The sequence below is a fragment of the Spinacia oleracea genome, chromosome 6 (assembly GCF_020520425.1).
Source record: "Spinacia oleracea cultivar Varoflay chromosome 6, BTI_SOV_V1, whole genome shotgun sequence".
In the NCBI taxonomy this organism is placed as follows: Eukaryota; Viridiplantae; Streptophyta; class Magnoliopsida; order Caryophyllales; family Amaranthaceae; genus Spinacia; species Spinacia oleracea.
This window is the reverse complement of record NC_079492.1, coordinates 52,082,183-52,107,507: the sequence shown is the minus strand read 5'-3', so window position 1 is coordinate 52,107,507 and position 25,325 is coordinate 52,082,183. Positions and strand designations below refer to the sequence as shown.

Sequence of the window (25,325 nt, the reverse complement as noted above, 5' to 3'; positions counted from 1 at the left end):
ATTTTATATTTTGTTTGGACAAGTTGATTTGAATCCTTCATCCATCAAATTTGTAATATACGCCTGAGCTTAGGAAGGTAATCCATCTTCCTCGTCACCAGTGTGTTACTGAGTGTACTGAGCGTATCAGCTTTCTCGTTCACTTTTAAGTAGCTGATTTATTTTTTTTAAAAATAAAAAATAGAACAAAGAGGGCGACTTTATCAAGTTGCCCTCTTTGATTTTGAACAAAAAAGACGCAGGAAATTGCCCTATTTAAACTGTTTTAGAGGGCGAAATAAAAGCAAAGAGGGCGAGATTTAAGTTGCCCTACTTGTTTTCAAACAAAGAAGGCGAAAATTATTTGCCCTCTTTGATTTTGATCAAAAAGGGCGAATATATAATGTTGCCCTGGAAAGCTAATAGGACGAACCTAACAGGGCGAGTTGAGGGCGATTTTTATTTCGCCCTTAAAAGATAAAAGGGCGATATTTTGATCAAAGAGGGCGACATTTTTCGCCCTCTTTGATCCTGTTTGTTGTAGTGAGTATAGCCAACCCACATTAATCAATCGACCAAGAATGTTGTGTATACAGCAAAATTTGACAAACAAGATCTAGTCTTGACTTTAAGCACAACATTTGATGATAACATCAATAAATTAATGATTTTAACAAGAGGGCCATTTGGGTAGTTTAATGTTTAGCTTAGGACTGCCAGAAGTAATTAATGACCTCTCATCAGCCAACATATATCCTACTATCTACCTTGCCTACCATTTATTATCGATATTGATCCAGTCCACCGTAGGTACGGACGGATGTTCATGGGTGTTTAACTGTCTTTCAACACGCTTTGACTTTCAGACAAATCGACATTTTTGTGAACCGTAATTGTACTGGTTAACCGGCTAATCGGAAATTGGTACTCAAAATTAAAAAATCTATATACACAAGTGATGATTACCATGTCTATATAAGCATATATTTGGTCGCTAGAAAGAAAAATTATGCCGATTTTTTTTTCCATCATTAACTGTACCATGTTAAGGGTATAATTCACATGTGAGTATTAGATTAGTTATCCCATATTGGAGAAATAGAGAGATATATAGACTAACATATAAAATTAGTGTGCTACTTCACCTATCACCAATTAGTTGTAGAATGGAATCCCAACAACACCGTGAGACTTATATGCAGTCAATATCTTCTTAATTATGGGATTGTGTTAGGCACGAAGAGTTTATCATACCATAGTCCATACAGACAATAACATGCATGCATGTGATTAAGATGAACGTACAAAACAAAAGCTTTTCACCTAATAACTGAATTAGTATTCACAAGTTTGACTTCGATCAGTTATTTGGCTATCATGTGAAAGTGGATTAGTGTGGATACTAATCTAGAAAAACAAAGAAAAGGTTAAAAGTGATGTTTTCAACTGTGGTGCCATATATTATATAGGGAAGTTTGGTACACCCATTTTGTTTGGTTCGATCCTTAGAAGCTACATTTTCTACTACTATATGTTATAGACGTAGCGCGTGCGTGGGTGGAACTAGGGGGACTATCTAAGCCATGGCTCAACCTATGTATATTGATGAAATCGACTGTTTAAAAATCGTTCAAGCATGGCCGGCTTTACTACACAAAATTAGCCTAATAATTTATGCACTATAGATCTCAGTTTTAAATTTCTGACCCATTTATTTTTTGTATTGCTCATATAACTCATTTACAACCATAATAATAGTGATGTTAAAAAGGGTTTTGTGTTCACTTCTTTGCTTCTCTTGCATCAACGGATCAACCCATGCATCAATAGATTCTGTACGGCCTCGTGCTAGCTTGATGGCATATCTCAATGCCTTGCCATAGACTTTATTTATTGATATGCTTGGCACGTGACATCACACGTGCATGTCATGACTTTATTTATTGATATGCTTGGCACGTGACATCACACGTGCATGTCATGCCGTGTGCGATGGAGTATTGTGATTAGGGATGGCAATGGGTAGGGTCTGGGTAGGGTCTAGTAATATCCGGACCCGGACCCTAACTTTTTGACATATATCCATACCATACCCTTACCCTATAGGGTCTAAAATTATAAGACCCTAACCCGGACCCTATGGGTCCGACAGGGTATGGGTAGGGTCTAGGGTCTTATGCGGGTCCGCGTTAAACTATAACTTTTATTTCTTTTTTTGTATGCAATTATATGTAATATGCAAAAATAATACAAGAACAACGAGTAATAAGACATTTTAAAACAAATAAATAGCTAGTCTTCAAAAATTATCCTTGTCTTTCCTTAAACACAATACATTTTAAAGTACAAAGCTCATAAGTTACAAAATCCCACATTCTTAACTACACAACATTAATGTTAATAAATAGGCATCCATTCAGTACTTTAGTAGTAGTTATCGTCCAAATCATCATCTACTTCATCATCAAGATCTTACAAAAAAAGTGAAGTACATAAAAATAACAAAATTTAAGCGGGTCTAAATATAGGGTATGGGTAGGGTACGGGTCTGAAAAATTAAGACCCTTACCCTACCCTAAAAAAAACAGCATATGCCCATACCCTACCCTTACCCTATAGGGTCTAAAAAATAAAGACCCATACCCTACTTTTAGGATAGGGTCCGACAGGGTCCGAGTAGGGTCCTAGACCCGCTGCCATCCCTAATTGTGATCGTCAAAATCCTAGCTACCTTCTACGCAGTGCTCCGTACAAGATAAGCTCGCGCCCGCATACACACTCCATAAAATATGGAAAGAATTCCTATTTTTCCTAACACAATTACACAAAAATGAAAAAAAATTCTATATACAAAAACTTGATAACCATTAATTAATATGAAATTACCAACTTCCTATACTACATTGAGTCATTGACCAAAGAGCAAAGAATCAATTACTGAAGTATCGACCTAACGATTAAGATTGAAAGTTTATGTACAATAGATCTCAGTTCAAATCCCCTTACCTCATTTACTATTTGTATTGTCCTTATGACCCATTCCCAACCATACCCATGGAGCAAAGAGGCTCCAATCTACAAGTGCATGTACCACCAACGAACAAAAAAGTCCATTAATTTGGGTTTTCCACCAATTTTCCAAATTTAGAGGATCAATCAATTTAGCAACTTTATTTATCCACCAATTAAGTAGACCCCACACTTGAAATTTTGACACGCTTCTGTCTGCTAAAATTAGCAGAATAGCAAGTGCTCTTTACTACTAACCATGAGTCATGATTAATGTCATCCAACCTACTCCTTTTTAATTTACGGAGTACTTCACACCCCCCATAACCTTAAGTTTTCCATGTGCTCTACTTATTAGACCTTAACTACTAAATTGTCTAAACTAGTGGAGTACTAATTAATTAAGTAATTAACCCCTTTTAATCATTATAGGAATTGTGTTTAATAATTTAACTAATATTTCTATCTATAATCACTTAAGTAATTATGAAATAATCTAATTATAAATAACTGTCGTTTTTATATTTCAAGATTTAATTTTGGAGGAAGATTATTTTTCCTTTTAATTTTTTTTAGTATTTCTTTATTTGTTCTCCCATTTTTATTTTTTTTTCTTTCTTCTATTTTTGGGAATGTTTCCCTAGTTTTACCCTCGAAACCCTACCATGACTATGTGGACCAATAATATGTTTAAAAGTGTAAGGATTGTAACATGAAAATTTATTAGCAAAAGCATTTATGTAGATTTGCTTTATAAAAGGGACAAGATAATAATTTTAAGATCAAGATAATAATAATGGATGCTTATCATTTTCCCTTGTTATATGGAGTAGTTTTCTAGATACAAAATTACTGGGAAGTGATAAATCCAAGGAAAATTTTACTTCTTCCAAGGAAATCCACATTTTTTTAAAGGTGATTTCCTTGGAAGAAGTGAAATTCTTCCTTGGATTTATCATTTCCCAAAATTACTAGCTATTGTTAAATACGGAGTAAAGGAGAATACTAGCTACTCCCTCCGTCCCGGAATACTCGACCCGATTTGACCGGCACAGAGTTTAAGGGACTTGAATTGACTTATTTAATTTAATAGGTAGTAGTTGATAGTGGGGTATTATTTTAATGTAGTTAGTGGGAAATGTGTAAAGGGGTGGGGTTGGGGGAGAGTAGGGATTGAATTTTTAATTATTTTTTGTATGGAGTAGGGGGTAGGTGGGTTAATAGAGGTGGAGTGAGAAATAATATAATATTATTAGAATATTTCCATTTTTAAAAACAGATCAAGTATTAAGGGACGGCCCGATAAGGAAAACAGGTCAAGTATTCCGGGACGGAGAAAGTAGTAAATTAAAGTCAACCAAATCCATGCTCATATAAATTTTTTTACCCATAGAGGTGTTGCCGTGTTGGCCTATTGACCAAGACCAATGACTTGTATGGATTGACTAAATTAAGATCAGAGAGCGTTCATTTTAAAACACTAAGACCCTGTTCTTTTTGGCTTAATTTCAGCTTCAGGACTTATTTAGCAGTTCAGTTCAGTTCAGTTCAGTTCAGGAGCATTCAGTTCATTTCAGTTCAGTTCAGTTCAGTTCAGTTCAGTTTAATTCAATTCAATTCAATTTAATAATAATAATAATAAAATTTATTATTATTATTATTATTAATATTACTTTATTATTATTTATATTTATATTATTATATTATTATATTACTTATTACTTATTATTTATATTTATATTATTATATTACTTATTATTATTCTTTATAACTAATTATTTATTAATAATTAATATTATTTATTATTATTCATTAAAACGAATTATTAGTTATTAATTATTTAGTTATTAGTAGACCTGTCAAACGGGTCGGTCGGGTCGGGTTGTAAAAAATTATTTTCGGGTTCGGGTTGAATCGGGTCGGTCACTTTCGGGTTCGGGTTTATAAATGCTTGTTCAAGACCCAGAACTTTCGGGTTCGGGTCGACCCAACGGGTTGAGAGATTTTAAAACGCGCATTATATTTTCATTAATTTAGGTAATAAATATACAAAATATGAGCAAAAATTAACAAATTTTCCTACACAAGTTTATATTTAGTCAAATTCAACCATATAATGGCGTATAATTCAAATTAAAATTATATTACACACAACAATAGTAAAAACAACCTGTTTATTATGCTTTAATTTTCTCATAATCTCATTTTTTAGTATAAATACAATGATTTTCAATCAGTCGGGTCCTAAACGGGTTCGGTCGGGTTTTGACCCATTACATTTCGGGTTGCTCGGGTTCGGATAAAATCGGGTTACGGGTCACAAAATCTTGTTCAGGACCCATTATTTCCGGGTCGGGTTCGGGTCGGTTTTCGGGTCGGGTCGATTTTTGACAGGTCTAGTTATTAGTTATTAAAAATGAATTATTATTATTATTATTATTAATATTTATCATTTATTGTAATTATTGAGTAATCAATTACAGATAATTATTATTATTTATTATATAGTTATTAATTAATAATTATTATTATTTAGTTATTAGTTAACATTTTTTATTATTTTTTAATTATTAATTATTAATTATTAATTATTAATTATTAATTATTAATTATTAATTATTAATTATTAATTATTAATTATCAGTTCAGTTCAGTTCAGTTCTAAAGAACAGGGCCTAACAATCTGAACGTATTGATAGAATTTTTTTATGTTATTGGCAAATTTTGTGTTTTTATTAGTCCTACCAATACACTATTAATCAATACGAAAAAGATATTATGCCTTATCGATACTCATAAAAATTTTATTGGCACTACTGCTCACTACCAATGAAAAACTAATCACTATCCATAAAGTCATAAAGATAATTAACGTCCAATAGACACCCACGGTTATTGTCCATGACTTCCCCGGCTTGTGTAGCCCTAGGTTCCAATTCCCACTTACATGCATTGTTTTATCTTATATGCCAAACTTTCAATAATCAATATTAGTTAAACTGATAAATAAATAATGTAGGATATATATGAAAGTTTAAAACAATATTTTGTTTCTCAAACACTCAATTACAAGTGACTCAACTGTCCCTCACCCATTAAATGCTCTCCCTTTATAAATAGATGTACATCTTCACACAATTCTCTCACCTACACATATCACTAACTTCACAACAAAAATCAACAAAAATGATGAACATCAAAGCAACAAAAGTCACCTTCCTTCTTACACTTCTCATCATCACAACAATCTCTTCCTTAACCGGGGCAACCCGGTCCAACCCGAACTCTAAGGGCACCAAGTCCAAGTCCAAGGGTGGAGGTGCTGGTTTTGGTGGTGGTAGCGGCGATAGCGGTGACGACTTCTTCGGGCCGGGTGGTGGGTTTGGAATACCCGGGTACAATGACCCGGGAATGTTCGGAGGCGGATACGGATACGGATACGGCTCCCCTAGCGGAGGCCACGGAAAGAGTGGGACTGTAAGACCAAGTGTGGTTTGTAAGGAAACAGGTCCTTGTTATATGAAGAAACTCCGGTGCCCGGCAAAGTGCTTTTACTCCTTTAGTAGGGCCGGTAAGGGTTACGGTGGCGGAGGTGGTGGTGGTGGGTGCACCATGGATTGCAAGAAGAATTGTATTGCTTATTGTTGAACTTTTTAGGAGAGGGGAAATTCAATGCATCTTCTAAATATATAAATATATGGTATGTGATCTTATTTTGAGGTTTTATTATATGGTATTATTATAAGCTCCTATCATATGTTGCTTTTAAATTAAGTAAATTGTAGGACTTCTATCATGTAGTTATAATGTTATGTATTGTGTTGTGGACCTGTGGGCTGTGGTCATATTATTAGTATAGGCTATTTTCTCTTGCTTTTGGTTTGTTTTACTTTTGTGGGATGTAATATATACCACGGAGTATACTACTAATTAATATGGTTTTGGTGGAATAAAGAGAGGCACTTTTGTTCTTGCCTTATATATATGAATCGAACCAGCGTGGCCTGGTATAATTGGGGTCATAAATCTCATATTAGGACGTCTATCATGTAGCCGTTATAAGGTCATGTATTGGTTATATTATTAGTATAGGCTATTTTCTCTTGCTTTGCTTTAATTTTGTGGATGTATATACGTAGTATATATGGTATTAATATGGTTTTGGTGGAATAAAGAGAAGCACTTTTGTTCTTGCCTTATGTTTTTTTGGGTGTACTAGAGTTGAACATGGGTTGGATCAGTGTGGCCCAGTAAAACTGGAGTCATAGATCTCATAATAGCCAGAAGGCGAGGTTAAATATGATTAAGAGAGTAGTTAGTTCTTAAAATTTGGGGTTTTTTATTCGATGTCATATTTCGCTAAAATTGCATTCGTATTAATGGTGGAAATACCTTAATGTCCTTCTGAAAAATCACCCCCTACCTCCCTTTCACCTCTCCAGTTGACCCTTCACCTCTCCTTTGCCGCCAACACCACCACCCTGTCAACCACCGCTTCACGCCCACAACCACCTATCGAAATTCAGATCTAGAACGGACTATTGTCAAGCTTTCCCCATCGAACGGAAATTTCTGGAAGGATGCTTGTGGGGAGGTTGCGGTTTTGCCATGGCCATTTCTGGTGCCTATTTCTCTCTACTCGTTCGTTCTCTGTTTTTCTCTACTAGAATGTGATGGTATTGGAATTGAAATTGATAATATTTGATGTTATTGGAATTGATAATAGTTGAGTAATGCTGAGCTAGTGTGTATTGATTTGAATCTCGATTGAAGATTTGGGTTTTAGCTGGGTTAATGACAGGCACAATAACGAGATTTTAAATGATTTTTTAAAAAAAATAAGAACTGCCGCTCAGAATTGGCGGCACCCAACCATGCTGTGCCGCTCGGAATTGGCGGCCACCACCAAGGTTCAACCTCCCATCTTGGGCGGCTAAGCCACGCTGGCGGCCGCCAATTCTGGGCGGCACACCATGGTTGAGTGCCGCCAATTCTAGGCGGCTGTTGTGAATCGGATTCTATAAAAAAATATGTGGTGGTGCGTGAAGGTCACATGTGCATGAAGGTGATGTTACGTGAAGGTGGTGGTGCGTGAAGGTCACATGTGCATGAAGGTGATGTTACGTGAAGGTGGTGGTGCATGAATGATTAAGAAGGTGAAGGCGGTGGTGCGTGAAGAAGTGGGTAGTGGTGTGTTAAGAAGAAAGTTGTCGGAATGTTGCCTGATTTTGGAGTAGACTGCCTGAGATAGAGGGTTAAAAGTTGGAGGTGAGAAGTGAAGGGAGGGGGCATAGAATTATAAGGGTAAAATCGTATTTTTACTTAAAATACGTGGGTGGTTTTAGCGTTTGTGGATGTCAAATAGTGATACACTAAAATTTGGGTTCAAGTTTTACTACTGCCTCCATATTTTATTAAAGGATATACTTATCATAAACGGTTGTATTTTATTAAAGGATACATTTTCTCTTTTTAGTATGTCATGGTCCCCACTTCCAATTATATTAATATTTCTCTCCTGTTTGAAGTCTCCACATTTACTTACATTATTTTACTACAATAAATAATTTATCCACTACCCTACACTCATCTTATTTTAATAAATTCAACCCAATCTCTTAAAATTACGTGTTAATTAAAGTGTATCCTTTAATAAAATAAAGAGGGAGTAATAAATTTGTGATACATTTTGTATAGACTTCAACATATGGAAGGGTTTTGCTAAAAGTTCCCAAAGAAAAATTGCATGAGACTTTTTGGTTTAATTTTATTAGATCTTGAGGTGCCAAGAAAATAAAGTACACCGATATGACTACTTATCGAAGAGAGTGGTTATATTAAAGCTGGCGATACCAATTGTTTGTAGATTTAGTGGTGATTGGGGCTGAATTTGATAGGGAGAACTCGTGTTCGATCCCCCGCAATCATAATTGGGAGGAAATTGGAACTTATCCACCCAAAACTCGTCCCGAATCTGGATTAACCCTAAGGGTGAATCGAGTGCTAACACTAAAAAATATTAAAGCTAGCAATTTCTTTTGTACAACTGATTAATATTCCTGCTGTAACACCCTAATATTTCCTTGCCTTTATAAAATCATTTTCCAACTTAAAATAAAGGAATTATTAACGTATTAACGCCACCGTGATATCGGTTAAGGATATTACCAGAATTACGCAGCGAAAATAACTAACTTTAAAACATTAAATAGTAGTTCATGGCCTCCATACAAATTGGAACCGTAACGTCCCAAAACCAAAACATTTAAGTAACGAAATCCATTAACTAGCAGTTTAAATAGTTTAAGTAGTCTAGACGAATAAAATAATAGAGTATAATCAATGCAGGAGAAAAACTACGCTCAATCGACATCCCCATGCTAGATACATTCTCAACCAAGTTATCTCTACAAACCTGTTATTTAAAATCTACTCCCCAAAAACGCAAATGCAATGGTGAATCATAATAGGGTCATTAAGGCAAAGGCCATGACCAAAAGACATGAAGCACGAAGTCAGCGAAAGTTGAGTACGAACAAGCTAGAATGAAATCCTAGTCTTACATGCTTCGCTCAATATAATTAATCCACATGCAAAAGCCATATAAATAAACATTTAATCATGGAGACAAGACTCGACTCTTGACACGAATCTTGACTCATAGATTAATTAAGAATAAGTTTCGAACGGGCCTAAAGGAAATATCCATTAAAGGAAAGGTGTTGGGAGCCCACCAAACACCAAAATATAAAAATAAACCCCTTGTCGGACCATGCCGATGAAATTCCAGCGCATAAAAGAAATAAAACAACGTCTTGTATCATTAATGGGAGTAAAAGTTTTCCGGCAAGACTCCCCCCATTGTTCATACTCGAGGTATATACGTTGCAAGAGTTTTGAAGCTGGTTTTGGTTGCACTTTACGTGTATTAATACTTTCTAACCAAGTGAACTCAAGACACACCACAAGGCATATAACAACAAGCAACGAAACAACACTCCCTTTTTAATCCATTAGAACTTGTGATCAAACATACAAGACTCAATTAATATTACTCCCATTGTTCCTTCTCAATATACTATTGAGATACCACGAAATTCCCATTAACATGCCGGTTGTGCACTAGGCACGAAAAGTCCTTAATTCAATTCACATAGACTTCCCAAACATACCCTACAAATGGAGTACAATAAATGGTGCAACGCGATGAAGGAAATAATGCCCTTGGTCCAAGTATGCATTTAATGGTAAGTCTAATAAATGCGGTTCAGTATTAATTATGCAAGTTAATAATTCAGTGAGATCAAGTGAACTGTATGCCTAGCTAGAGGCCGCTTCAGTTCAAGTGGATTAATGATATTAATCCACAGCTTACTCTTGACTGAACCCGTAGGGTCACACAAATAGTACGTAAACGGATCAAGTATTTAATGGCATTAAATACTCCATCTATGAATATTCGGAATCGACGGATCTTGGTTTCAGTGGGAGCTGAGATCGTCAAAGGCAAATAAATGAATACTCCGGAAACGATAATATTGCCGAAAACGGAAATATGGATCGTTTCGGAAATATAAATATTATCCAAGTCGTAGATGTTGCCGGAAATGGAAATATTGTCGGAAACGGAAATATTGTCGGAATCGGAAATATTATCAGAATCGGAAAATAATTCCGGAAACGGAAATATTAAATACTCGTTCGAAACGGAAATCAATTACGGAATCGGAAATGTTAAATATTGTTCGTATCGGAAATGAATTCCGGAATCGGGAAATTAATCCGAAGCGCGTCGTACGAATTAGCATCGGACGAGCTTGCTAGACGAAGGCCCAGCACGAAGCCAGACCCGCGTCCAGCAAGCCCGCGCACCACACAAACAGCCAAGGCTACGGCAGGCCCACCGCAAGGCCAGGCCCAGCAGGCCGTGGCTGCGAGCATAGCTGCGAGCAATGGGCTGCGAGGCTCGCGTGGGCTTCGTAGCTCGCATGGGGTGAGCGGCCCTGTGGGCTGTGCGCGGGCATGGCCTGCACGCATGCGGGTCATGCTCGTGTAGTGTTTGTGCTTCCGTACGAAACCTAAATCATGTAGGATTCGTTTAATGATTAAATTCCTATTCCTAATGGATAAATTAATTATTAGAGTTCTAATTAGATTCTAGTTAATTAATTCGTATCCTAGTAGGATTCGATTACTCTTTCCATAGCCTATAAATATGTGATTAAAGCTCACAATTTATAACGAGTTTAAGTATTCTAAAAGTAAGAATTTTGAGCAAAAATTCAGTCATATACTTTGCCCATATTGTAGAAAATCATACTACCTTAAGGGCGATTCTAGTTAGTCAATCTTAAGGCGGATCCGGACGTGCTGTGGACTTTCTATGGAGGGACGACACTTGGAGTCCTAAAGACTTATTCTTGTTCGGTTCGGGCGCAACAAGGGAGGGCACGCTACAAAGAGTATGCATCCTAATTATGCTAATTGTTATATGGCAATTAATTTGAAATCCTGGCTTTTATGGTTTTTCCGCATGATTTATATTCAATTATATGTATCATAACCTAACAGTGGTATCACGAGCCTCTAATTAATTCCATAATAATTGCTTAACATGGTTAAATTTTATAAATTTGCAAGGAATTAAAGGGGTGATTAATTTTCGTAATTGTAATTAATTGCAAATTTGCGTTTATTTAATTATATGTACGCAGTTTTTCGGCAGTTTCTTCGTTACTCAACGAAATCGAGAGATATTTGTGTCAATTCCGCATGTAAAAGGCATTCTAAAATTTTGACAAAAACATATTTTTCGGCCGAACCCAGAATTCCCAAATTCGAAGCCTAACTATGACTTTTCTGAGGTTTTAGTTTTTCGAATGCAAAGTTTGTAAATTTAAGATGTTAAATTTAAATATTTGTGATTCTTGTTGTTAAATCTTGAATTTTTGATTGATCTACTGTATATGTTTAACAAATTTGAATGCCTAAGCTTGTTAAATATACAACCTAATTTGTAATTGTAATTAATTTGTTGAAATTCGAATAATTTAGAATTGATTTGATTTTCATAATTAATTAACGATTTAATTAGGTATCCATGATTAAAAACCACCATAAAAATTGTTAATTTATGATAAATTTTAAATTTTTATGACCTAGATTTGAATCCATGATAATCGGAAATTAATTGATTAATAAATTTTCGATTTTTCGCCCTAAAATTATGAAATTAATATGATTTATTAATTTGTCATTAATTTTGAATTAAAAGTTTTAATTTTTATTAAATACGCTCATAATTGTTGCACGCACAAAGCAAAGGACGCTACGTGTTACCCTTAAGGGGTGTTGTATAGTGCGGACACGCGACGACGAGCAAGGGAGCTCGTCGCCCGTGCGGTACGAATGCAACGAGCAACTAGCAAGGGGCACGCACGCAAAGCAAGGGATCTGGTCGTGTGTGGCTCGATGGGCGATGGGGCGAGGGGCAAGGCATGTGCAGCGAGCAAGGCAAGCACGCGTGGGCAGCGATGGATACTGCGCCACAACGTGCGTTGCCTCGCCCAGCAAGCACGCCAAGGCAAGCAGCCAAGGCAACAACAAGCACAACACAACATGCACGCGGGCAGTGTTGGCTGGCCTGTCCAGCAGCGTTGCCCAGCAGCGTGCCAGTGCGGTGGGCGAGTGGGCTGCGCGCAAGCGTGGCTCGCTGGGCCTGCTGCATTGTGAAGGAAATAATGCCCTTGGTCCAAGTATGCATTCTATGTTAAGTCTAATAAATGCGGTTCAGTATTAATTAACAAGTTAATAATTCAGTGAGATCAAGTGAGCTGAATGCCTAGCTAGAGGCCGCTTCAGTTCAAGTGGAATTAATGATATTAATCCACAGCTTACTCTTGACTGAACCCGTAGGGTCACACAAATAGTACGTAAACGGATCAAGTATTTAATGGCATTAAATACTCCATCTATGAATATTCGGAACCGACGGATCTTGGTTTCAGTGGGAGCTAAGATCGTCACAGGCAAGAAATGAATACTCCGGAAACGATGATATTGCCGGAAACGGAAATATGGATCGTATCGGAAATATGAATATTATCCAAGTCGTAGATGTTGCCGGAAACGGAAACATGGTACGTATCGGAAAATATTATTGGAAATGGAAATATTACCAGAATCGGAAATATTGCCGGAAACGGAAATATTGTCAGAATCGGAAATATTGCCGGAATCGGAAAATAATTCCGGAAACGGAAATATTAAATATTTGTTCGAAACGGAAATTAATTCCGGAATCGGAAATATTAAATATTGTTCGTATCGGAAATAGATTCCGGAAATGGAAATTTAATCGGAAGCGTATCGTACGAATTAGCATCGGACGAGGCCTGCCGGACGAAGGCCCAGCACGAAGCCAGGCCGTCGCCCAGCAAGCACGCACGCCACAAGCCCAGCGCGCGCCAAGGCCACGGATGCGTGGGCCTTGCTGCGTGGGCTGCAGCTCGCACGCATGGGCAGTCCTTGTGGCTGCCGTGTGTGTGTGAGTTTGTGCTCATGCGTGATTCCTGAATCTGCAAGAGTCAGTGTATGATTAAATGTCTATTCCTAATTGGATAAATTAATTAAATAGAATTCATGTAGGATTCTAATTCCAATTAATTCACATCCTACTAGGATTACGATTCCTTTTCCATAACTCTATAAATAAAGGCCTAGGGGTCATAATTTATATACAAGTTTCAAAGTATTCAAAAGTGAGTTTTTTGAGAGAAAATTAAAACACATCTTGCTCATAAAAGTGCCGAATTTTCTAGTACCTTAAGGGCGATTCTAGTTGGTCAATCTTAAGGCGGATCCGGACGTGCTGTGGACTATCTACGGAGGGACGACATTTGGAGTCCTAAAAGACTTGTTCTTGTTCGGTTCGGGCGCAGCTAGGGAGGGCACGCAACAAAGAGTATGCATCTAATTATGCTATATGATTATGTGTAAATAATATGATTCCTGGGTTAATGGTTGTTTCCGCATGATTTATGTAAATGTCATATGTATCATAACCTAACAGTGGTATCACGAGCCCCTTATTATTTTCATAATCTAAATTGCATGAACATGGTTAAATATTACAAATTTGCAAGAATTAAAAGGGGTGATTAATTTTCGTAATTGTTAATTAATTGCAAATTGCGTTTATTTAATTATATGTACGCAGTTTTTCGGCAGTTTCTTCATTACTCATCCGAATTGAGTGATTTTTGTGTCAATTCCGCATGTAAAAGGCATTCTAAAATTTTGACAAAAATAGTATTTTTCTGCCGAACCCAGAATTCTCAAATTCGAAGCCTAACTATGACTTTTCGAAGGTTTTAGTTTTTCGAATGCAAAATTTTGTAAATTTAAGATGTTAAATTAAATATTTGCGATTCCTGTTGATAAATCTTGAATTTTTGATTGACCTACTGCATATGTTTAACAAGTTTGAATGCCTAGTCTTGTTAATTATGCAATCTAATTTGTAATTATGATTAATTTGTTGAAAATTAGAATAATTTAGAATTAATTTGATTTTCATAATTAATTGTAATTTAATTAGAAACCTATGATTAAAAACCACCATAAAAGTTGTAAATTTACGATAAATTTTAAATTTTTATGACCTAGACTTGAATCCATATCAATCGGAAATCAATTGGATAATAAATTTTCGATTTTTCGCCCTAAAATTATGAAATTAATAATATTTATTAATTTGTCATTAATTTTAAATATAAATTTTAAAATTTTATGCGATTCGTTCAAATAACTTGCACGCACGAAGCAATGGACGCTTCGTGTTACCCTTAAGGGGTGTTGTATAATGCGGGCATGCGACGACGAGCAAGGGAGCTCGTCGCCCGTGCGGCACGAATGCAATGAGCAAGGGCGTAGTGCACGAGCACAAGGCAGCAGCCCTGCCTTGTGTCGTGTGCCACGAGCAATGAACGAATGGGCATGGGCGAAGGGCGAGCCAAGGCAGTCGCGTGTGGGCAGCAAGCGAGCTGCGCCACAACGCGCGCTGCCTCGCACAAGAGCGCGCAGCCTCGCGCGCAGCGAGCGCAAGCTCGCGTGCCACGAGCGCTGCGCCCAGCACTGCTCGCGCGCGCAGCGCGCGATGTCGCTCGCCCAGCGAGCGATGTCGCGCACCAGCGAGCGATGGCTCGCGCCAGCGAGCGATGGCTCGCGCGCGCAGCGCGCGATGTCGCTCGCCCAGCGAGCGATGTCGCGCCCCAGCGAGCGATGGCTCGCGCGCACAGCGAGCGAGCCAGCGTGCCCAGCGAGCGATCTCGCGCGCGCGCACTGCGAGCGATAGCTCGCGTGCGATGGGGCGCTGTGCGGAGGCTTGCGATAGGACAGCAGCAGCTATGCGATGAGCGCATGGGCTGCGCGCACATGGCCAGCAATGGCTGTGTGCGTACGGTCCATGGGCGTGCAACGCGTAGGGTGTTTGCGTTACGATTAGATCGTTTTGAATGTTTAATTTGAAAATTTCAGTTCACGTAATTTTAATTAATTTTAAAATTAATAATTTGAATTAATTTCTTGGATTTTAATTTTGAATATTATAATTATAATAAATGGAATTTATTCTAATTATTTTACTAAAATTAAAATCATGAATTAATTTAAATGCGACTGAAATTAAATTAAATTTTTGGATTCAATTATAAATTTATATGAGCTTTAAATTTTAATTAAATTTGTATGTTTCCGGTTAGACTAGAAATACAATTTTATGTTTAAAATTAGTAAAGCATATGAATTTATTGGTTTAAGTGGGAGCGCTTTTTAGTCATAAACTCTTGATTAGGTCTACAAATCCTTAAGGTTAAAACAACTTGATTAGAATTAATAAGGACTGAATAATTGGTAGATTATTGGTGCCCTTGATTAATTGCTGCAAATGTTTACGTGATGCATAATGTGTTTTACTAACCAGCTATGTGGGCCATTCATGATAATGAATGGGTGAATGGTATATATTGTATATGTACTGTTTTGCAGGTTATGAAGTGACTAGTATGGCCCAAATAGGATAGAAAATATGGTCTGCGTACCATTAATTTGAATGTAATTGGTCTAAAGTACCAAAGTTATTTTTCAATTCAAATATGGTCTGCGAACCATCAAATAGTTGTAATTAGTTATAGCTTATCCTATTTGAAGAAAATGGTGCCTCCCACGGAGATTTTCAAGACGGACTTTGAAGTCAAAGCTTCAAGATGAAGTCGGGCCATACTAGATCACAAATATCTTATGCATGTTTTAAGTTATTTATTGCTTTTAAATATGTCTTAAAATGCATGAGATCAAAAGCTTGATTATGTTGCATGATTAAGGATTTTAGTTCACTTAAAATCTAACCAACATAGTAAGAGCTTAAGTTCCAAGCTTAAAAATTGAGTTAAAAGGTGCCATGCCAAAATATACACTTGCTTGGATATCCTTTACATCAATCTAGTAATAGTTTTCGCTCAGCGAGGTGTTACTTATTGGTCCTAAAGGGGCAAGGTACACAAATAATTGTGAGTACATGTTAGTTTTGGTGAAACTCAACGATATAAGTAAGGAGTCCTTTTATGTCGTGGCAAATTCGATAGGTTTTCCTAATAAGTTCTTAGACGTACCTATCAACCAAGAATAGTTTCTAGACTATTAGCAAAAGGCTTTTGCTTACCTAAGATGTTCTAGGATTAAGTCGACAAACTGTGCTTAGTTCTTCAATGATTTTAGGATCTTGGAATCATTTTATTCACACCTGCCGGAACACATAATTCGAATAAAATGCTAATGACTTGTTTAAATTGCATGATTGCTTTTATTTTCAAGTTATTATTCATGATAAATGTTTAGACTTTGCATGCTTCAATGTATGTTTTAATTATTGTTTATAATTAAATATCTTGCACTGCAATAAATCCTTTTAGAAAGGTAACAGTAAATTTCCTCGATTGGTAGTGAATCCAAGAACGATTCACGGAAAAGAGAGAAAGTGAGCAATTTAAAATGTACGTTTCTTATAGCGACTTTTATGGTTGTTTTCGAATATCAAAATCGAATGGCAAACCAATTGGTGCTTGTGAATTCAAAATACACTGTAGTTTTGAGATCATGAAGCATTGAGTTTAACACGCTCAGCTTTACCAATGGTTAACAACCTAATATCTTTTTCCATTTAATTCTCGAATGAGTCTAGTCCCTAGACATTCGAATAGATCGATGCTTAGAGAACTTTAGAAGCTTCTGGTAAGATCATCTAGTTGAAACAAAATATTCAACATAAATGGTAAAGAACCTTGTTGGGGTGACATTGGACATGTCTAACAAAGTATAAAAGTCAACACTAAAGAATTCAATTCTTAAGACTATAAGAAAGGGTACAAGAAATAGGAAAACAAAGGAACAAATGAAAGGAATTTACGATTCCGGTTCTACCTATAAGTTTAAAGAGAAGTGACCTAGCAATCAAACTTCCTTGGTATCATATACCGCTTGAGGTTCTTACTTCGGTAATAACTCAAACAATGGAAGCTAGGATACACTAATGACCTACAAGTGGGAAATGAAGCATGGCAATGCTACATTAGTTGTAGGGTCATCTAGTTTGTTTTAAGTCCTTTCAAAGGCTGGAACTTAATGGCTATTTTGTTCCATAATCAGCATACCTAAATTTCTGCTTCAAACACAGAAAGACTCACATTCAGAAGAACAAAAACAATGCTTGTTTGTTTGTTTATTTGAATGAAATGGTCAATTACTGGTTGAGTCAATATGCTTGATTAAAACAAACAACTCTTTAAAGAACTTTACTAGGTTCAAATCAAACCCTTGATTTGAGTTCCATTAAATCTTTGGCATTGTTGCTTAGACCATATCAACAAGTTAACATTCATAAGCTCTATTTTGATGGACTTTTGAAAGTTGGTTGATTTCTAGATCAACTTAAGACAAGCTAGTCTTACTTGTTGAAAGTAACAAAGAATATGAACTATTGTTAGAACGCCTAGACGATAGAGTTCAAAGCTAAAGAAAGGTTTTATGACTTTATTATTTCACATGGATTTGAGTGAATATAGGTTTATTTACTCAAATGTGATATAAGTTGAATCTGTTTGGCTAGTTCAAAGATTCAGAAGTATAAAATCCACTCGGCAAGAAATCATAAAGATCTAGGTTAGATCATGTTGATGATTACTTGAGACCAAATATGATCATCAATGATTGTGTGTTGTAATTTCACAATCTAGCACCATAAGATATGGCATATCTACGTTGGAATGATCGAAGTCAATTAGTACTTGATTCGGTCAATGATGAATCATAAAGACTTTTCCTATAATTTCTAAAACAAAATGCTCAACTACCACCAAACTAAACCAAATTCGTCAAAGCTATTGAAAAGTAATTTCAGAATATCTTTTCATAATATATCTAAAGAGTTCCTAAACTCAGTGGGAGCTTAGTGTTTGTTATTCAACAAACCAAGGTCCAAGTATAGATATATGTTTCATTGTGATTTATTCAAATGAGACACAAGGGTATTGTTTCTACCACGAATTTTTGAGAACATAATGTTTGTTTGCTCGAAATGATGTCCTTTTGGAGATTCGTTTCCAAAATGACAAGTGGGAGAAAATAGACCTCGAAAGTCTTCGAGACGAACAACAAACATAAACGGACATTCCGGAGGCTTTTCGAAGTGCTTCAGAAAATCCGAACTAATTCTTTAAGGACTTTAGAAGTGGCTTTAAAGAATAGATATCTCTTAGAAGACTTTACAAGTGCTTCAAAGAGAACAGAATATTCAAAGGACTTTCAAGTGGCTATTGATATTCTAATGTTTGATGTTCTATACCCAAGTAGGCATAGAATTCAAGTCACTGAAACTATGAGATTCTTCTATTAGATAGTAAAGAAACATAGAGATCAGGTCAATGAAACTATGAGATTCTTCTATTAAATAGTGAAGAAACCTACAACTTGCAGTCAAACTATTATCATGTAGATTAATGAGTTTGTGATTTGTAAGAAAGCTATGACGAAACCTAGATTCCCTAAAATGGTTAGAGGCCATATATAGACTCAAATGTTTTAAATGGTTAGAGGCCATAAAACATACTCAATGTTTTGATGACAAAATTGAAATTTTGTTGATTTGCAAGAATGGGTTCACACCTATTGGTTGCAAGTTTGTTTTAAGGATAAAAACCATCAAACATGGAATTGTGTTCACACACAAAGCTAGATTAGTTGCTAAAGGTTACAAGCAAATTCATGGTGTAAATTGTGTTGAAACCTCATGCATAATCGTAATGCTCAAGTCTATAATTCAAGCAATGATTGCATATTGGTACATATAGCAATTGGATGACAAAAACGTATTCCTCAATCAAATGTTGGAATAAACTATGTACATGGTATGTCATAGGATTTGTGGATTCAAATAAATGCTTGAAAGAGAAAGCTAGCTTATAAAATCTAAGTACAGATTTAAGCAAGCAATTGGGAGTTGGAACTGTATTTTAGTGAAGCTAATAAGTATTTTAGTTTCATAAAATGTACATGATTCTTATAGATGTATAAGAAGTTTAGTGGGAGTACATAAAAACTTATTTGGTCCTATGTGTATCACACACATATCTCTCTATTGTGAAATAACATTCAAATGCTAATGACTTAGATTTGAAATTATTCATCAATGATGGACCATGGCGAAACTTAGTACATATTGGGTATTAAGATCTATTTACAAAGATCTTATAATATTGTTTTAGATTAAGTAATGGCATTTACTAAATCAAACACGAAAGTCTCCATTGGAGATATTCGACCCATGTGAATAAATCTAAGTAAAGGATGTTTGAACTATGTATAAGCATTTACTAAGTTAAACATCAAAGAGTCTAAATGAGATTCTTAACCTATATTATATGTCAAAGAATTTAGCTGGATTCAGTATCTGCTGAAATTGAATAAGCTAAAGTTACATGAATAGAATTCAATTGGGAATTATTCTGCAAAAGAATTTATCATGTATGATATAATATGAGGATCGCCAAAAACGTATCGTATGACTTTAGCCATGACGAACATATACCAATCTCTATTGATCTAAGTGAAGATCAACTAGATTAAGATCAAGAATACTTATGGTACTTGAAAAGGTACATAGGAATAGTTCTTGATTCAAGGAAATAAAGATACGCTAAATATTGATGCTACACGCATAAACACTGGCAAAGGATCAAGCAAGACCCTTTGGAGTTAACCATTGATAAGGACGAGCTATAGAGCATCGTGTTTTAAAATGGCAACATGGATTGGAGACCATGAGTTGTTGCGTGGGAAATTAAAATAATAATTTCTATGTTCTAAGATATAGTTGGAGAGTCTTCCACATATCTATGAACTGCTTGGATAGGCAAATCCAAACAAAGCATCACTAGCAACCTATACAGTTGAAGCAAAAGTACTTATTGCCTAAGAAGCAATAAAACAGGGTTGTTTGTTTATGTTAAAGAGTTCTTCACTGAACTTGGATGGATCATATGTCTTCTGACTTGATGGTTCTTCATTGCAAGATGCGTAGAACTACTCTTGTAGCTAGAAGGAATAGATCACAAAACAAACACACTCAAAAGATCTTATCATCATATCTCGAAGAACATTCGATGAAAAGATATTAAGATTGGCAAAGCATGATAACTAAACCTATGCAACAAGTGAGAAGCAACACTCACGTTGTAGCACTGGAAATCAAGCATAGCTTTGAATTCCATGAACTGTTTTAAAGATGGGTTTGAGGCCCATGGTTGTAAAACATTGGGGTTGAACATTTATCATATATGAAATGTATTTTCATATTCCATTTAATCTTGGTTTAGTATTAAATGATGAGTCCCTTCAAATTTGACGATATATTCAAGATAGACTGTCAGGACCAGTCCTGTGACTAAGAAATGTCTATCAAGTGAACTTGAATGTCAAAGGTTGAAAATGGTCCCTAATCGGAGTTTTCTATAAAATTGGACGCATAGAAAACGTTAGACGATTAGAATGCAAGATGACTAGTAGTTCTGTTTCTTGAACTATGTGGACATGGCAATGTCATAATCATTTGCATAGATACTTACTTTGGGAAGACTAGTATCGGACAAGACCTATGAAACTTTACTGTAAGAGATGAAAGTCTGTCATAAGTAAATTTCATTAAATTATTAGACACTAAATCCTCAATACCTGAGTGATTTGAGATTACTTGTTTGAGATTTGGTTGCTTTGACGTTGACCAACCGTCGCACCGTAAAAGGAGGCTATAAAGGCAACGCTCAGGTAATCACCTATCAAACGAAGTCTAATCTCAAGATCGCAAGATTGGGATTGTCCTCCCATAAATCGGGATGAGATGCTTAAAAGTTGTACAAGGCCACTCGGAGAGCTAGAAACTGTGAAATGCATGGCCGTGCTCGGATGAATCATAGGCTATGATTATCTGTTTATTTGATCAGTTGAACTCTGAAACCGAGGAACACCTCTGGACATAATAAGGATGACAACTCTTACCTTATGTTCAAGAGCAAGCATCGAGCGACAAAGGAATTAGGAAATGCACACTTGTCCCTAAGGACAAGTGGGAGACTGAAGGAAATAATGCCCTTGGTCCAAGTATGCATTCTATGTTAAGTCTAATAAATGCGGTTCAGTATTAATTAACAAGTTAATAATTCAGTGAGATCAAGTGAGCTGAATGCCTAGCTAGAGGCCGCTTCAGTTCAAGTGGAATTAATGATATTAATCCACAGCTTACTCTTGACTAAACCCGTAGGGTCACACAAATAGTACGTAAACGGATCAAGTATTTAATGGCATTAAATACTCCATCTATGAATATTCGGAACCGACGGATCTTGGTTTCAGTGGGAGCTAAGATCGTCACAGGCAAGAAATGAATACTCCGGAAACGATGATATTGCCGGAAACGGAAATATGGATCGTATCGGAAATATGAATATTATCCAAGTCGTAGATGTTGCCGGAAACGGAAACATGGTACGTATCGGAAAATATTATTGGAAATGGAAATATTACCAGAATCGGAAATATTGCCGGAAACGGAAATATTGTCAGAATCGGAAATATTGCCGGAATCGGAAAATAATTCCGGAAACGGAAATATTAAATATTTGTTCGAAACGGAAATTAATTCCGGAATCGGAAATATTAAATATTGTTCGTATCGGAAATAGATTCCGGAAATGGAAATTTAATCGGAAGCGTATCGTACGAATTAGCATCGGACGAGGCCTGCCGGACGAAGGCCCAGCACGAAGCCAGGCCGTCGCCCAGCAAGCACGCACGCCACAAGCCCAGCGCGCGCCAAGGCCACGGATGCGTGGGCCTTGCTGCGTGGGCTGCAGCTCGCACGCATGGGCAGTCCTTGTGGCTGCCGTGTGTGTGTGAGTTTGTGCTCATGCGTGATTCCTGAATCTGCAAGAGTCAGTGTATGATTAAATGTCTATTCCTAATTGGATAAATTAATTAAATAGAATTCATGTAGGATTCTAATTCCAATTAATTCACATCCTACTAGGATTACGATTCCTTTTCCATAACTCTATAAATAAAGGCCTAGGGGTCATAATTTATATACAAGTTTCAAAGTATTCAAAAGTGAGTTTTTTGAGAGAAAATTAAAACACATCTTGCTCATAAAAGTGCCGAATTTTCTAGTACCTTAAGGGCGATTCTAGTTGGTCAATCTTAAGGCGGATCCGGACGTGCTGTGGACTATCTACGGAGGGACGACATTTGGAGTCCTAAAAGACTTGTTCTTGTTCGGTTCGGGCGCAGCTAGGGAGGGCACGCAACAAAGAGTATGCATCTAATTATGCTATATGATTATGTGTAAATAATATGATTCCTGGGTTAATGGTTGTTTCCGCATGATTTATGTAAATGTCATATGTATCATAACCTAACACATTGGTGTGTTGTTGCTTGAGCTTTGCGGTACGATCAATCGAGTGACAAGGGGTTTGTTGCTTGTTGGACTTGACGAGGCATGGGCACAAGCCCATGGCCTTGTCTTGACCCGATTGGTTCATTTTAATTTTAATTTTGAATTTTCAGTTCGGAAACGATTTTAATTAATTTTAAAAATTCGTAATTTAAATTGTTTTCTCGGAATTTAATTTTGAATAATCTAATTATTATAAATTCTAATTTATACTAATTATTTTACTAAAATTAAAACCATGAATTAATTTAAATTCATTCATTTAATTCAACTGAAAATAAATTAAAAGGATTCAATTATAAATTTATATGAGCTTTAAATTTTAATTAAATTTGAATGTTTCCGGTTAGACTAGGAAATACATTTTTATGTTTAAAATTAATAAAGCATGTAAATTTATTGGTTTAAGTGGGAGCGTTTTAGTCATAAACTCTTGATTAGGTCTACATTCCTTTAAGGTTAAAACAACTTGATTAGAATTAATGATTGAATAATTGGTAGATTATTGGAAGCCTTGATTAATTGCTGCAAATATTTATGTGATGCATAACATGTTCTACTAACCAGCTATGTGGGCCATTCATTGTAATGAATGGGTGAATGGTATATATTGTATATGTATTGTTTTGCAGGTTATTGAAAAGTGACTAGTATGGCCCAAATAGGATAGAAAATATGGTCTGCGTACCATTATTTTGAATGTAATATTGGTCTAAAGTACCAAATTTTATTGCTTTTAAATATGGTCTGCGTACCATCAAATAGTTGTAATTAGTTTAATTATAGCTTATCCTATTTGAATAAAATGGCGCCTCCCATGGAGAATTCAAGACGAAGTTTCCAATCCATTTTCAAGACGGACTTTGAAGTTGAAGCTTCAAGATGAAGTCGGGCCATACTAGATCACATTTATATCTTATGCATGTTTTAAGTTATTTATTGCATTAAATATGTCTTAATTATGCATGAGATTATGGCTTGATTATGTTGCATGATTAAGGATTTTAGTTCACTTAAAATCTAACCAACATAGTAAGAGCCTTCAGTTCCAAACTTAAAAATTGAGTTAAAAGGTGCCATGCCAAAATAACACTTACTTAGTTGACCTTTACATCAATCATAGTAATAGTTTTCCGCCATAGTGAGGTGTTACTTATTGATTCTAAAGGGGTAAGGTACACAAATAATTGTGAGTACATGTTAGTTTTGGTGAAACTCAACGATATAAGTAAGGAGTCCTTTTATATCGTGGCAAATGGGATAGGTTTACCTAATAAGTTCTTAGACGTACCTATCAACCAAGAGTAGTTTCTAGACTATTAGCAAAGGCTTTGCTTACCTAAAATATTTTAGAATTGAGTCTAAATACATAATATGCTTAATTCTTCAATGATTTAAGTGAAGGAAATAATGCCCTTGGTCCAAGTATGCATTCTATGTTAAGTCTAATAAATGCGGTTCAGTATTAATTAACAAGTTAATAATTCAGTGAGATCAAGTGAGCTGAATGCCTAGCTAGAGGCCGCTTCAGTTCAAGTGGAATTAATGATATTAATCCACAGCTTACTCTTGACTGAACCCGTAGGGTCACACAAATAGTACGTAAACGGATCAAGTATTTAATGGCATTAAATACTCCATCTATGAATATTCGGAACCGACGGATCTTGGTTTCAGTGGGAGCTAAGATCGTCACAGGCAAGAAATGAATACTCCGGAAACGATGATATTGCCGGAAACGGAAATATGGATCGTATCGGAAATATGAATATTATCCAAGTCGTAGATGTTGCCGGAAACGGAAACATGGTACGTATCGGAAGATATTATTGGAAATGGAAATATTACCAGAATCGGAAATATTGCCGGAAACGTAAATATTTGTTCGAAACGGAAATTAATTCCGGAATCGGAAATATTAAATATTGTTCGTATCGGAAATAAATTCCGGAACTGGAAATTTAATCGGAAGCGTATCGTACGAATTAGCATCGGACGAGGCCTGCCGGACGAAGGCCCAGCACGAAGCCGGGCCATCGCCCAGCAAGCACGCGCGCAGCCAAGGCAGCGCCCAGGCCTACCGCAAGGCAGGCCCAGCGCGCGCCAAGGCCACGGATGCGTGGGCCGCGCTGCGTGGGCTGCTGCTCGCACGCGCATGGGCAGCCCTTGTGGCTGCCGTGTGTGTGTGAGTTTGTGCTCATGCGTGATTCCTAAATCTACAAGAGTCAGTGTATGATTAAATTTCTATTCCTATTGGATAAATTAATTAAATAGAATT

The 25,325-nt window shown here is 36.3% G+C and overlaps 1 protein-coding gene across 1 annotated transcript; it reads left to right on the top strand.

The window, feature by feature from the left end:
* Window positions 1-6,049: 6,049 nt before the first annotated feature.
* On the top strand, window positions 6,050-6,967 carry LOC110795957 (uncharacterized). Its single transcript, XM_022000993.2, has one exon. The coding sequence runs from the start codon at window positions 6,109-6,111 to the stop codon at window positions 6,634-6,636; it is 528 nt and encodes a 175-aa protein (XP_021856685.1). The 5' UTR covers window positions 6,050-6,108; the 3' UTR covers window positions 6,637-6,967.
* Window positions 6,968-25,325: the final 18,358 nt, after the last annotated feature.